This window comes from Chrysemys picta, chromosome 18, assembly GCF_011386835.1.
Source record: "Chrysemys picta bellii isolate R12L10 chromosome 18, ASM1138683v2, whole genome shotgun sequence".
Taxonomy (NCBI): Eukaryota; Metazoa; Chordata; order Testudines; family Emydidae; genus Chrysemys; species Chrysemys picta.
In genome coordinates, this window is record NC_088808.1 from 17922475 (window position 1) to 17936104 (window position 13630).

At 45.4% G+C, this 13630-nt stretch overlaps 2 protein-coding genes across 5 annotated transcripts in view; one reads left to right on the forward strand and one right to left on the reverse strand.

Moving 5' to 3' along the window:
* LOC135976492 (spidroin-1-like) overlaps positions 1 to 13630 on the forward strand; it is a 925731-nt gene that overhangs the window by 548777 nt on the left and 363324 nt on the right. The window lies entirely within an intron of this gene.
* VAV2 (vav guanine nucleotide exchange factor 2) overlaps positions 1 to 13630 on the reverse strand; it is a 310659-nt gene that overhangs the window by 79875 nt on the left and 217154 nt on the right. For all 4 annotated transcript variants that reach the window (XR_010593637.1, XM_065572399.1, XM_008169092.3 and 1 more), the window contains one exon: positions 9868 to 9936. Coding sequence is in view for 3 of the 4 variants with exons in the window: in XM_065572399.1 (XP_065428471.1) it covers positions 9868 to 9936 (69 nt within the window). In the remaining variant the exon portion in view is untranslated. The remainder of the gene's footprint in view (positions 1 to 9867; positions 9937 to 13630) is intronic.

Genomic DNA, 13630 nt, shown 5'->3' on the forward strand with positions numbered 1-13630 from the left:
ACATAGTGTGTTGGATCCACACAGTGAGTTAGTGCTAGGGGGAGCAGATATCCCGATTTTATAGGGAGAGTCCCGATATTTGGGGCTTTGTCCTATATAGGCGCCTATTACCCCCCACCCCCATCCCGATTTTTCATACTTGCTGTCTGGTCACCCTAAGTGCGCAGCAAGCTACCAAGCTGTAGATTCACACCCCGGCTTGCCGCACTCTAACTCGCTGTGTAGACAACCTCATATAGGTTTATAGAAGAAATAAGAGTGGTACCGAGGACTGGGCCTGATCCAAAGCTCAGTATCCTATGGGCTTTCAGTCGGTCCCTCTGGAGTTCAAGTATGGCTGAGGCCCCTTGTGAAGACGAATTAGTCGCAGTCTTAGCCTCGCCCCTGGCGGAGACTAGATGACTTCAAAACCACAGCAGTGTTTGCACCTCCCTACACCATGTCCGCCCTCTGCTGATGAAAGGTCCAGAACTAACATGAAGAACAAAAGAGTTTCAAAGCAAAGACGGGCCTCAACCAAAACCCCAGAACCCAACACCTAGAGCGTTGGTGTCTTCAAAATCCCTAGGAGAATTTCGTAGCGTGAGCCCATCTCTAGTTACTAGATCAAAATAGATTTGTGGAAGTGCCTGAGAAAGCTGCATGGCATCTGGCTGATTCCAGCCAGCCCCAGTGATCCTGCGTTTTCACACTCACTCTCTGCTTTTTCTTTCTTTTGCTATTAATAGAGATTTCATCTGACCACTCTCTCATTCATGGTCCTCTCTAGCAAATAGGGACAAGGAGCCCTATAGATTAGCAACACAGCTGGCATGCTTAGTTTAAGGTGTGTGGAGTCTTCTGACTCGATCTCATGGAGTTTTAATTAGCCAGAAATCATCTGAAGTTAAGCCCAATGTCTGGAGGTAGCAACAGCCATATTTTCTAATCTATTCTATTCAGCATCTTTTACCATGCCCCATCGAACAGGGAATCTGATAGTCTCAAAACAACCCAAACAGCAACAATAAAATGCGCTCTGAAGGATGGCACCAGAAGGACACACACAAGTGGGTGATGGAGAAGAAAGAATATGTTTACCATTTCTGTCTCTGTGCAGCCTTGGAAAACCCAGACAGTTCATTTCAGACTGACGGGTGAGTGGTTTTTCTAATGCAAACAGATGAATGGGTAAGAAGAAGGTTGTTAGTTTATCAGCTCACCTTGGGGTTTCTTTTTAAATGCACTTTTAACCAACTGCTGATCACTCCATTATCTTGGGAGATATTACCAGGGAGCAAGGAAAAATCAACAACCTTTGAAAAAAGAAGAACAGGAGTACTTGTGGCACCTTAGAGACTAACAAATTTATTAGAGCATAAGCTTTCGTGGACTACAGCCCAAGTGGGCTGTAGTCCACGAAAGCTTATGCTCTAATAAATTTGTTAGTCTCTAAGGTGCCACAAGTACTCCTGTTCTTCTTTTTGCGGATACAGACTAACACGGCTGCTACTCTGAAACCTTTGAAAGAGACTCTTCAGGGTAAGAAGGCCTATTGGCAAAGGCAGATCTCAACAGAGCTGCATGAGTGGGGAATTATGGGTCCAAACATGCCTAGGCTGTGGACAAGGCTTTTGTCAGGCCATCAAAGTTAGCTCTCTGCTGATCTCACCACCCCACGAGTAGCAACATGTCCTATAGCACTTAATAATGAAAATCCTGGAGGCAATTCCTCCTCTGACAGATTTGAGAGAGACAAAAGACATGCATCAAATACACACAGATGTGAAAAGGGAGGGAAGGAGCTGGTGGTGTATTGTATCAACAATTCCACTAGTGGGAAACTATCTTTCATGTTAGCAAACCCCTCAGTCCAGGTGCCTGTGCTGAATAGTGTTTTATTATTATTTGTATTATCAGTGTCTAGAAGTCCTAGTTATGGGCCAGAACCCCACTGTGGTAGGCACTGTACAAACACAGAAAACAGTCAGTCACTGCCCCAAGGACCTTACAATCTCAGTAGTGGGTAAGCTGGATTATCACTCCCCATCCCTGAACTGGGAGTTAAACTTGGCTTCCTTAGGACAATATAAGCTTGCATCTTTGCCTGCTAAGCTATGTATCAAAGACAAGTGCCACATTTATTCAACAAAGGAGGAATACACCTGACATTAGGACAGAAATCAGGACACGAGGGCCGTTTGAAGATCCTAGGCATACTTACCATAATCAATTCACACATGGTCAAACCCAAAGGGGGAAAAGAGCAGCCCAGTGACAGGCATCTTTGAAAAGTTTAATTAAAACCCAGCTCCTTCAGAGAAGACACGCTGCAAATCATCTAACACGGTCACATTAGAGGAAGCAATATTGGTGCCTTTCATCACTCACTGAGGCAGCACCGAGCACAGGACCGGGGGGCTCAGGAGACCTGCATTCTATTCCTGGCTTTGCCGCTGACCTGCTTGGTGACCATGAGCAAGTCACCTTGTCCCTCAGTGCTCGTTTTCCCTCCCACTCCGTCTGCTTCCCATTTCGTCTGATTGAGTTGGCGTCTTCAAAATAGCAGTGTAGCCACAGTGACGTGAGCAGTGTGTGGGGGGGTCCAGGCACCCCAAGTACATGCCTAGGGTCTCGGATGGGATCATACTCGGAGTGAGCTAGCTACTCCCACTGCTTGCACTGCCCAGCTCTACTATTTTTAGCACACTAGCTTGATGAGAGCTAGCGTGGGTATGTCTCCTCCAGCTGGCAATTCCACCTTCCAAGTCCAGGGTAGATGGACCCTTGGAGACTGTAAGCTCTTTGGGGCAGGGGCTGTTGTACCCTGTCTAGCTCAATGAACTATTGATCTCGATAGGCACCGTGAGACACCAATAACTAGTACCAAGAACATAAACCCCACCCTCTCAAACACAAGTGTTTCTAAGGGATACTCGTTTCCGTGTCAGGATGTCTGAGCATTTGAGTTCTGTTAAGACTGAGGTCTCCTCTGCAGGCTTGGGTTCCAATTCTACCCTTGAAAGCATGTTCACCCTTAAAGCTACAGTGCACTCTACTTCGGTGCAATAACTTCAGGACCACCCCGCAACTACCTTCCTGGCATGTGCGTGGAATATGCACTCACCTGAAGTGAGGTATTTAAAAAGGACAGGATAGGCATATACTCGCTTCACCAAATCTAATCTTCTCCACATTCCCCTAGACAATGCAGCTATGATTGCAACTGTACCTAGAAGCCCTATCTCAGAGAGGAGCCCTGTGACGCTAGGCACCATACGTACATATAAGAGTCAGTCCCTGCCCCCAAAGTGTGGACAGTTAATGAACAGGACAGAAAGAGGTGGGAAAAGGGAATAACAATCCTTCCTCTTTTCCAGACAGGGAAGTGGGGCTTTAAGAGGTTAAGCAGCTTGTCCCGTCACACAGGAAGCGTCGACTGAACCCGCATTTCTGGACACCCATTCCAGTGCCTTAACCACAACCCAGTGTATCTTCCCTTACAAGGTTTTCCTGTAACAACCCTGTTCTTCCCCCGCCCCCACAGGTCTTGCTCAAAACACGTTGTCCTAAGTTTTCCCACATGTACTTTACAACTGTTTAGGGGAAAACCCAAAACAAACTGAAGTACGGAATCTCCCAAGTACTGGGACGTTCCTCATTTCAGAAAGGATCAAAGAAACACTTTTTTCTTAAATGGACTCCAGTTTATCACGGAGATTGACAAGGTCTGCCGTCAGATGATATGAAATGAACCAGAACAACAACATGCAACGTGCAGGCAAATGCAGCCAAAATGGGACTGCTGGATTCTTATGAGCATAAAAGGACTGTACCATAACGATACTGGATACAGTCGATCAGATACACCCTACAGAAGCTTTTTGATGATGTAAACAGGACAGGGATCAATTGGTTTCATAAATCTAATGCAACAAAATAAGCAGAATGGGTTTAAGAGTCAGGAGAGAAAATTTAGGTTAAATGTTAAGTAAAACTTTAGAGCTGTAAGAAAGGTGAGGGCAATTAAACAAGCCATCAAGGGAGGCTGGGATATGGCCATCTGTAGATACATTCAATGCTAGATTGGACAGCCATCTATCAGAGGTGATTGCAGAATGATCAAATCAGGTCAGCTGTGATAAAGGGGGCAGGGGGAGACTAGCAGACTCACCAGAGGTCCTTTAGGACAAACAACGCTTTGATTTTTATCAGCCGGTGCCGGTGAAATAGGCTATTGTGTTATCACCAGCATCTGGATCAATTCTGGATGAAAGCTCAGCCTCTATCATTTTCAGTGGCCTTTTCCCCATAAACTCTGTGATCAGGCCTCTCTGTGGCAGGCTGAAACATTTGATATCACAGGACTCCAAGAGAAACTGCACAGTAGAGGAAAATGACCCCCCTCCTCCCCTGATCCCCTACTCACAGCACTGCGCTTGCACTACTTAAACTCACTGAGCCTTGCCATCTGCCCCACTACACCAGCTTTCTCCAGTCAGCCATCTGGCTAACTGAAAAGAAAACATAGGGGGCGGAGGCAGGGAACTTAGTAACCTTTAGCTCCATTGAAAGATTTGTTTTTTCTTAACCTCCCTTTCAATGATCAGTCCAATTTTTATGAACTGTTGTTGCAAATAATTATCTCTCCATCTTCTGAATGGGTTGCCCCCACTTCCCCAGCAGGCAATTCTGTGTTCAGAATACGTGACTCGGAACCTCAAATCTGAAAGCACAATGTGTGCATCAAGGCATGAACGTTCTTTACACGCACAAGTTTCCCTGTGGCAAATTTGACTTGCATTGAAGGAAACAGCTTGTTTGTACGATACATGTAACCACACTGAGCGCAGTTCTATTGATTTATATCAGTCAGAGATTTTTCTTTTGCCACAGAATGTTGTTGTTGCTCTTACAGTAATTCAATAATAATGTAACAATTCTATGGCCATTGAGGATTTCACAGTTGTCAGCGTGCTGCATGCCCTGGTTTCTTGGGAGTTTTGTCGAGAAAATGTGGCTGGAACTCAGACCCTCTTGCTTCAAAAGCTCATCACCACTTAAGCTAGAAGGTGAAAAATTGAAATTTCAAAGCTTTTCACCGAACAGAAGCTCTGAACATTTTTTATTTGGAAATATCAAAATGCTGCATTTCAATATTTTTGATCAAAATGAAATATTTCAACGTTCCAGAAATTAAAATGTTTGTTTTGGTTTATTGAACTGACCTGAAAGTCTTTGTTTCAAGTCAGTCCAATATTAAAGCACATTCTTCACAGTGGTGTGTTGCCCCATGGGAGTTGTTCTTTGGGAGCCAGATACCCCGTTCTTGCCTCTGGGCCAGGTTCCCATGGCTAGACAACATGTCTGATGATGCACCCAGATTCATGCATCTCCCATGATGGGCCACACAGCTCGGTCAGAGGGAAATCCTCATTGCATTATGGGGCATGTAGTCCTCTGGGGTGCCTGGCCCTAGGAGAGAATGCGAGCCGGAACTACAGCTCCTGTAAGGCAATGTGCTGATGGGGAAACACAGGGTAAAGTTTTGTTGAACTTTGAAATGAAAGGCTTTGAATAAGTTCATCAAAATTAAACATTCTGCTTTAGGTCAAACTAAATATTTTGTACTGGCAACATTGACCTTTTCCCATGACAAATATTTATTTTGTGGAAACTGCATTTTTGGTCAGAAAATATTTCTGATGGCACATGCACAGCCAGCTCTACTCCTAACCCTCTCAAATATGTAAATGAACACGTGGGCCAAACCCTGCTCGCTTCACTCACACAAGTAGTATCCCTGAAAACAACGGGTGAAAACCTAGCCTGACTGCAGTCAACAGCAGCTTTGCCATTAACTTCAGTGGGGACCAGATTTCACCCAACGGGACTGTTTGGCCCCATGTATGTATTGGTCCATCCAAATATTAGGTTTGTCCCATTATCCCTCCGGCAATTCCACTTGTGTACCCTAGAGGCCTTAAGGGAGAGATTTTCAAAAGCACTCAGTATTGGCCAAACTCTGCTCCCATTTAAGTTAATAATAAAACTCTCAATTGGGAGCAGTTTAGACCAACTCCGTTTATTTACTATGTATATAGATGCTCTATGTTGCATTCCTCTTCAGTGGCTATCCATCACAGGCTGTATCCTACCACACTGAAACATAGGGGCTGGAACTAGGGGTGCGGCAGCACCCCCTGGCTTGAAGTGGTTTCCATCATATACAGGGTTTACAGTTCCAGTCAATGGCTCTCAGCACCCCCACTATACAAATTGTTCCCCTGGGCTGAAGTTAACGAGGCTAATTCAGCTCCATTATTGATGGAAGCTTTGACAGTTACGTTCAGAACAGGGCAACAACCCATTTTAGAAATAGTTAAGGGGGGGGGAAGAGAGAAACCGTCCAATAATTTGCAGTAGAACCGTGTCTGTGTAGCTAACGGGAAAGGGGGGAGGGGAATACAGAGCAGCGAAAAGCAATGAAAGGTTGACAAAGTAGGGAAGATTGTTACATGCGGTTTCACTGTTCAATAGTGGTTGGACTTGCTAGAAGTTGATCCTTTTACAGCTTGCTGTGAAAATCATTTCCTAGCACCCGAGAAACGTTTAAGGATGGGCTCGTCCCTCCCCCATGGCCGCTGGATGCTAAAGACGTTTGGGACATTGAATCACTCCCGGCTCAGGAATGACCTCTTCTTTTCTCATGCTATCCTGGGCTTGCCAGGATGCAACATTATTGCACAGTATTTGGTATTGTGCATCTCAACTTAGTGTCTCCTTGTGGAAGACAGAACGAGAGACCACTCCTAATGAATCATGCTGCTCAGGCCACCCTTCATGGAGCTAGAACATTAATATTGAGGACATTCCTAAGGGTACGTCTACACAGCAGCTGGAGGTGGGATTGCCAGCTCGGGTAGACATACATGCGCCGGCTTTGATCGATGGGATTGTACTCGGGCGGCCAGCCTGAGCCACTGCCTGTGCTGCCGTGATACACTGCCAGGGGTGAAAGTAACAAAGGACTTACCGGTACGACGGAGTCCAGAGCAGGGACGTGGACTCAACCGGAAGAGGCGGGGCCTCAACTGGAAGAGGCGGGGCCTTTAAAGATTTAAAGGGCCTGGTGCTCCTGCCACTGCGGGGAGCCCCCAGCCCTTTAAAGCATCGCCGGAGCCCTGCCACTGCTGGGGTAGTGGTGGCAGGGCTCCGGCGGTGATGTAAAGGGCCCTGGGCCCTTTAAATCACCACTGGAGAAGCCGGTCCAGTCCGGCACGGGGTACTGGCTCTTGCCGGTATGCCGGACCGGACCGGCTTACTTTCATCTCTGTACACTGCTATTTTTAGCATGCCAGCTCAATCAACTAGTGCCCATCCATCTATAGCACTGGACAGGACACCTTCCACTACAGTGCCGATGTCCCCTACCTGGGTAATCTCCTAGTTTTCTATCACTGGAATTTACTGAGCTCTAATTCGAATGAATTCCTTGGGTGTTGCGATATATTTTACAATATTGGGTATGTCTCTGGGCGCTCCTATCTGACGGACACAAAGCTGAAGAACGTAAACTCCTAACGGGGGGAGTGGAAAACACTATCAGACTTTGGGATCTTACCCCCCCCTTTTTTGGGGGGGCATATGGGTCCTTCTCTAATGGATCTGAACACCCACAAACTTTGTAGCCTGGATCTCATGAGGAGGAGAGAAATGTGGGGTTAAAAAATGCAGCGAAGCTGGGACAGCAAGGAGAGGAGCCTTATTTTCATTGAAAGACAATGGGAGTGGGTTTCCTAATGAGTTAGGCTATTAAGTCCCATTAGGAACTTAGGAAGTATATTAGTCCCATTTTACCAATTGGGAACTGAGGCACAGAGAAATCCAGGGCAAACTTTTCCAATCTCACAGGGGCGTTGCGAGGATAAAAACCATTAATAATCCATCCATTACTCAGGTAATATGGGAATGGGGGTTATAGAAGAACATATACAGCTAGAAAGGAACAGTCACATCTTAGAAGCAGCAGAGACCAGCAGCAAAGTAATTACAGGTGTGAATCCTTCTTTTTAAAGCATAAGCTGTTCCTTGCATGGAGCACAGACTGAAAACATTTATTTTAAGGAAAATATTGCCTGCTCACACTGCCTGGATCAGAGCCAGCTCCAATAGCCCTAATCAGTTTCGCAGACACCAGGAATTCACACAAACGTATCCCCCAATTTAAAACATGCATCTGGGTCAGAATCAGGAATTTAAAAACCCAATATTAAAATTATTTTAAGTCCATTAGGAGGGGGAAACTCTTATTTTTGAAAGGAGCCCTATATATGTTAAAACGTATTCAATTATCACTGCTAGGCCCAAACCACGAGGTAGGGACTCGGATATACTCCGTTCCATGTATCCATTTATGATTTACTTTTGTAATAACTGAAGCCATAAGGAACTCATTGGATTAAGCTTTATTATTTACATTGTTGAACAATAATATTTAACTGTATAAAACCATATATCCACCCTTGCAAATGTTCTCCCCATATGAAACGGATTGCACATTATTGAAATCCTGGCCCCACTGAAGTCAATGGGAATTTTGCCATCAACTTCAATGGGGCCCGGATTTCACTCTCTATGATTTGGTTCAAGGTTGTTAAAAATCTTCAATATTGTCACAATAGCAGAGACAGACGCCAGAGATAAAGATAGAAACGGATATGCCAAAGGCATTCCCACAACACACCGTATGATCAGAAATAAATCCAATTAGTCATGTGTTTGAAGCCCTGAAAAGACTGGCTGACATTTTCATTGTAGCCTAAGGGAGTTAGACACCCAACTGTCATATACCAGTACTCATCGGCTCCTGTGAAAATCCCAATTTAGATGAACACGCTATTGTGGAACTACAAGAGCAGCAACCAGATTCCAGCTTTACTCTGGTGACAACATAAAGCCGAGTGTCCCGTATCTCCCATCACCAAGCATGAAAATCACCAATCAGGGAGCACCAAAGCCAGGAATCCCACAAACCAGTCACGGTGGGCACTAGCCTGGGACTCGGGAGACCAGCGTTCAAATCCGGCCTTTTCCACAGTGTTCCTGTCTGGCCTCCAGTATCCCCCTCTCTGTGCCTCAGTTCCCCATCTGTAAATTGGGATATTAATACCTCCTTTCTCCCTGCCTTGTCTATTTAGACAGTTTCCTCAGTATACACACAGCCAGGATCTTGTTCAGGGTCTCTAGTAGAAAGACTCACTGACTCCTCTCTCCCTTCCCCACTGGACCCCATTACGTTTTCTCCATCTCTTGTTTTTCCAGTATGGCCATTTCCCAAGTATCTGACTTTCTGGACTGTATGCTTTTCAGGTCAGGGACAGTGTATTTTTGCGAACTGTCGAGTGCCGAGTGCACTGTTAGGATTAAACAGAGCAATAGGGCACGTGATGTGGAGTTTCCAGAATTATGCTCTGCACAAGACCTTCTTGGGTGGATTATCTACTGATCTGTAATCCCCTAACTACCTGCTGCTGAGAGGAGACAGTTAAAGAGGAGGTACTCCCTTCTCTGAGCTATTCCTGACTCAGACAATCAGGGGAATCACATACGGTCCCCGTGTATTTAAAGTGGGATTTAGAGTTATGGAGGAATCTTCATAGTCTTAGCCTCCAATCACCCCACATTGAGCTCTGTTAGAATTGATGTCTCCCAGTGCTCTACATGGGGGGGGAAAAAGCCAGACTATTGCAGCAGCACAAAAATTTCTTGGCAAGAACATAAAATAGGACAGCTGGGATCGGAGTGCCGGGCCTCCCTCTTTGATCATTCCTTGCTGAAACTGAATTGCGACTTTTTGTTTGTTTGTTTTTTTGCACAGCCACTTACTCAGCCAGTTCCTCCAAGCTCCGATAGACATCATCATCGTTCTCTGTGGTCTCCTCTGAAGGGAAGGGTCTGGAAGAGAGGAGAGAAAATACGTGATTTGTAATGCTGACCTCTTGCACATACAATCATCATCTGCTGTAGCCCATGAGAAATCAGATCAGCACATTAGGTAAACGAGGGGCTGCTTTGGAACAAAAATATTCATCAGTATTACACTTATTTGTATTACACCTATCCAGCCCCATGGGCATCAGCTTCTGAGAATACCTCTTCTCTGTTTTCAGCTCAGGCTCAGGGTTGTGGCTGCAGTAGGAAATTAGGTTGCGGTAGCACCCAGGAGCCTCAGTCTTGAACCAAAACATCCCTGTGCTAGGTGCTGCACAAATGCACCTTTGTTTCTGCAAACACAATTTTACACCCACTGTGGCCTTGCTTTGCACAGCTGGAACTGACTTTAGCACAAGGTGCAGGGAACTGAAGAATCAAGCACGGGTGGTGGAACTAGGGGTGCTACCGCACCCCCAGCTTGAAACGGTTTCCATCATATACAGGGTTTACAGTTTTGTTCAATGGCTCTCAGCATGCCCCCTGTTCCAACGCCATTGGAATCAAGTCCAGTATCTGGGTGCCCCATCGTGCTAGAGTTACCGCACGGAATTGGTCCAGTCATAAAGGCTTCCATCTGCAATGAACAAACATGTCTTCAAGCGCAATGCTTGTGAAAAATGCTCTTATTTACTTAAACTAATAAAGAGTCTGATCGCTTTAAGCAGTTAAAAGCCCGGGGGGAGAGGGGGGATATGTGTGTGTGTGTGTGTGTGTGTGTGTGTGTGTGTGAGGGAACACCAAAAGAAAAAAGGAAGGGGCAGATTAAAAGAGCAAAGAAATAAATTCCTTGGCTATTCTGAAGCAATAATCAAATAATATACGGAGGAGACGAAAAAATACTGCTTTAATTAAACCCAATATATTATTGCTGGCACAGGCCTCAGTGGGCTAATGTGCTGGTAGGGATGGATGCCTCTAGTTACTAAGCAGTCCTTGCAGAGGGCCTAGCCCATCTTCCATAGTCAACCCTGCACTTCACTCCAGATGGCCAAGCTGTGATTCCCCGGATTGCGAACACAATGACCTTTGCTCAGAGCTGCAAGCTGGCTGGATGGCACTAAATAAAGGCAGAGGGATATCAAAGCTGATCAGTTTCCCCCTTGTCATCTCTTCGTGGCACTGCTGCTAACAGAAAGGATAGCAGAGGGAGTGCAGGAATTGAGGGGGGGAGGAATAAGACACAAGGAAAGGATCCATGAACTGAGAGTACAAGTGGTAGTGGATTCCCCATAGAACCGTCCCGCTAACTGTGATCTTGCATCTGAGGTTCATGTTGTGGGTGAGCAAAATTGGAAACAGGCGAACTTTTAACCACACCCAAGTTTAATTTCCTCCTTCTCCGGTTTCAAAACAGATTGATTCGCATGAAAGGTTTAATACATGGCCCAGCAAGCCCCAGATTTTTGCTATTCTTGGATCAGTTCGCTAAGACTAACCTGCCTTACTTCTCTCCTCCCTTGGCCATCGCATCAGACCGAGTAAGTGTTTCTTAACAGGGCTCAAATCTGCAGTTAGTTTGGTTCAAAGTAACACAGCATCAAGGCACTGAACTAGAAAGGGAAAGGTGCACCACTGCCCACTGAGCTGTACACATTGGCTCAAACTGGGTAAATGGGATCATGTTCTGTGAGTTTGCATTCATGAGGCAAACAAGGAACTTAAGAACATAGCTTGAGACAGCCACTTGTACCGGGTCTAGTCACAAAGAAGCCATGTTAGGGAGCACAGTCCAGTGTTGCCAACCGTCATGATTTTATCACAAGTTGTGTGACATTTGTGATGGTCGTTTCTAGCCCTCATGGTTGCAGAGAAAAGCCTGAAAACATGAAGCAAGTGCATCCTAAAGGCTCAGGAATCAGGAGACAAAGAAAAAGAACCTGTAGTGGATTATCTTAACAAATCTCATGATTTTCAGAAGCTGATTCATGTTTTTTTGAACACTGGCGGCTCACGATCCCAAGGGTCTGTGGTTTTCATTTTATCAACACATATTTGAGTGGGTGCGTTTCTTGTCTCCTGCTGCAACCCAGGGGTCAGTGACTAATATAAAAGACGCGTGAACCTCCGACAAATCAATTTTGTGCAAGTCGCCAGCTACTAATGCGCTCGGCTAAGGATATCATGGAAACTGGCACCAGCTTCTGCTTGCGACAACAAAACCAGAGGAGGTTAAGGAAGTGGGTCACTGGGCAGCAGGACTAGAGTGATTTCAAGGGTGGGAAAAGAGCTCCTCCCTGCCATAGGTTGAGCACAAAATTAATACACATAGGGTAGAAATGCACCCTGGGCAGCGGTCAAGAACAAGGCCTATATAGCAGCTAAGTCCAATTTGTGCTCTCAGTGGGACTTAAGCAGTGAATAATTCTAGTGCTGGCCTTCTGCACAAAGGTGAATTCGGCCCTAGCTGAGGAAAAACTTATACAAGAGCATAATTAACTCCCTTGCTGGGATGCTGTGAGGCTTAACATTTCTTTAAATACGTTGAGGTCCTTGGGTACGGCTCTAGAGACCGGCAGCTTTGTTTGATGCCATTAAACGTTTACCGTAACTTTAAATCCATGATGATTGAAATCTTCAAACTTAATAAAAAGAAACAAATCAAGGCAATCAATCAGCCAATCCCACAATGCCTCGTTGCGTCCTGTCCTCCTCCTTTCATCTGAATAAAGGCTGGTTGGCAACAGGAGTCAACACAGGACACAGCAGCACTAGATGGGAATCAGGACCCCTGGACTCCATTCCCAGCTCTGTCACTATCACCCTGGGCAAGACATTTCCTATTTCTGCGACTTGGTTTCCTCCTCTGAAAAATGTGAATAATGCTATTGTAATAGGATGGCAGTGGTTACTCAAAACAGGTTACCCATCCAGCAAGTGTGGAGCCTACCAGTAAAGGTTAAGTGGTTACTATTGACTCAGTGTGGAAGGTTGTGCGTTATACCACTGGGACATAAGGGAGGTGAGACTGTCTATAGTGGCGGCGCAGGGAGGGGAGAGAGAGAGGGAGATGACCTACGGTGTGGGCTGAGCAATCCTGAGGGAGGACCCCACGGAATAGCCAATCCTGGAGAGAAGGTTTAAGCCGATCTTTATTTTACATTATTGTTAATTCCCCAGTAGGTAAACTTGGGCTTTACATGTTGTGCATCTACAAGGCAGATTGGAAAATAATCTGGCTCCTCAAAATTCATCTTTCTTTATCAAGGGCTTTGAGACCCATAGATGGAATGTGCTACATCAGTGGTAAGTATTGTTACTTTGATTGCAAGGTCTTCTGGACAGGGACCTTGTTCCCATGCATGTTCTAGAAAGCTCCTAGCATGCTGTTGGTGCTGTACGAACAACCCCCTGCACGCACTATGCGGCTTGATTGGAAATAAATACAAATAAAAGGAACCACGAAAAGTCATTTTTGTTTTAAACGATGCTTGTTTAGAAAGAACACCGAAAACATGGTGCACTGCTTTCCTTCTTTTAAATGTAACTTGCTTTTAATCTCTTAAACTTCCTTCCTTCTCTACTGTTCAGCCTGGCAGGAAGCAAGGAGGTAAAACAGTAATTAAGAATAATAAAGTCACACATTTCCAACTGAAATTCTAGGCTATAGGTTCAATCAGTGGCTAAGGTAAAGAAATGGCAAAGAGAAAAACATGGG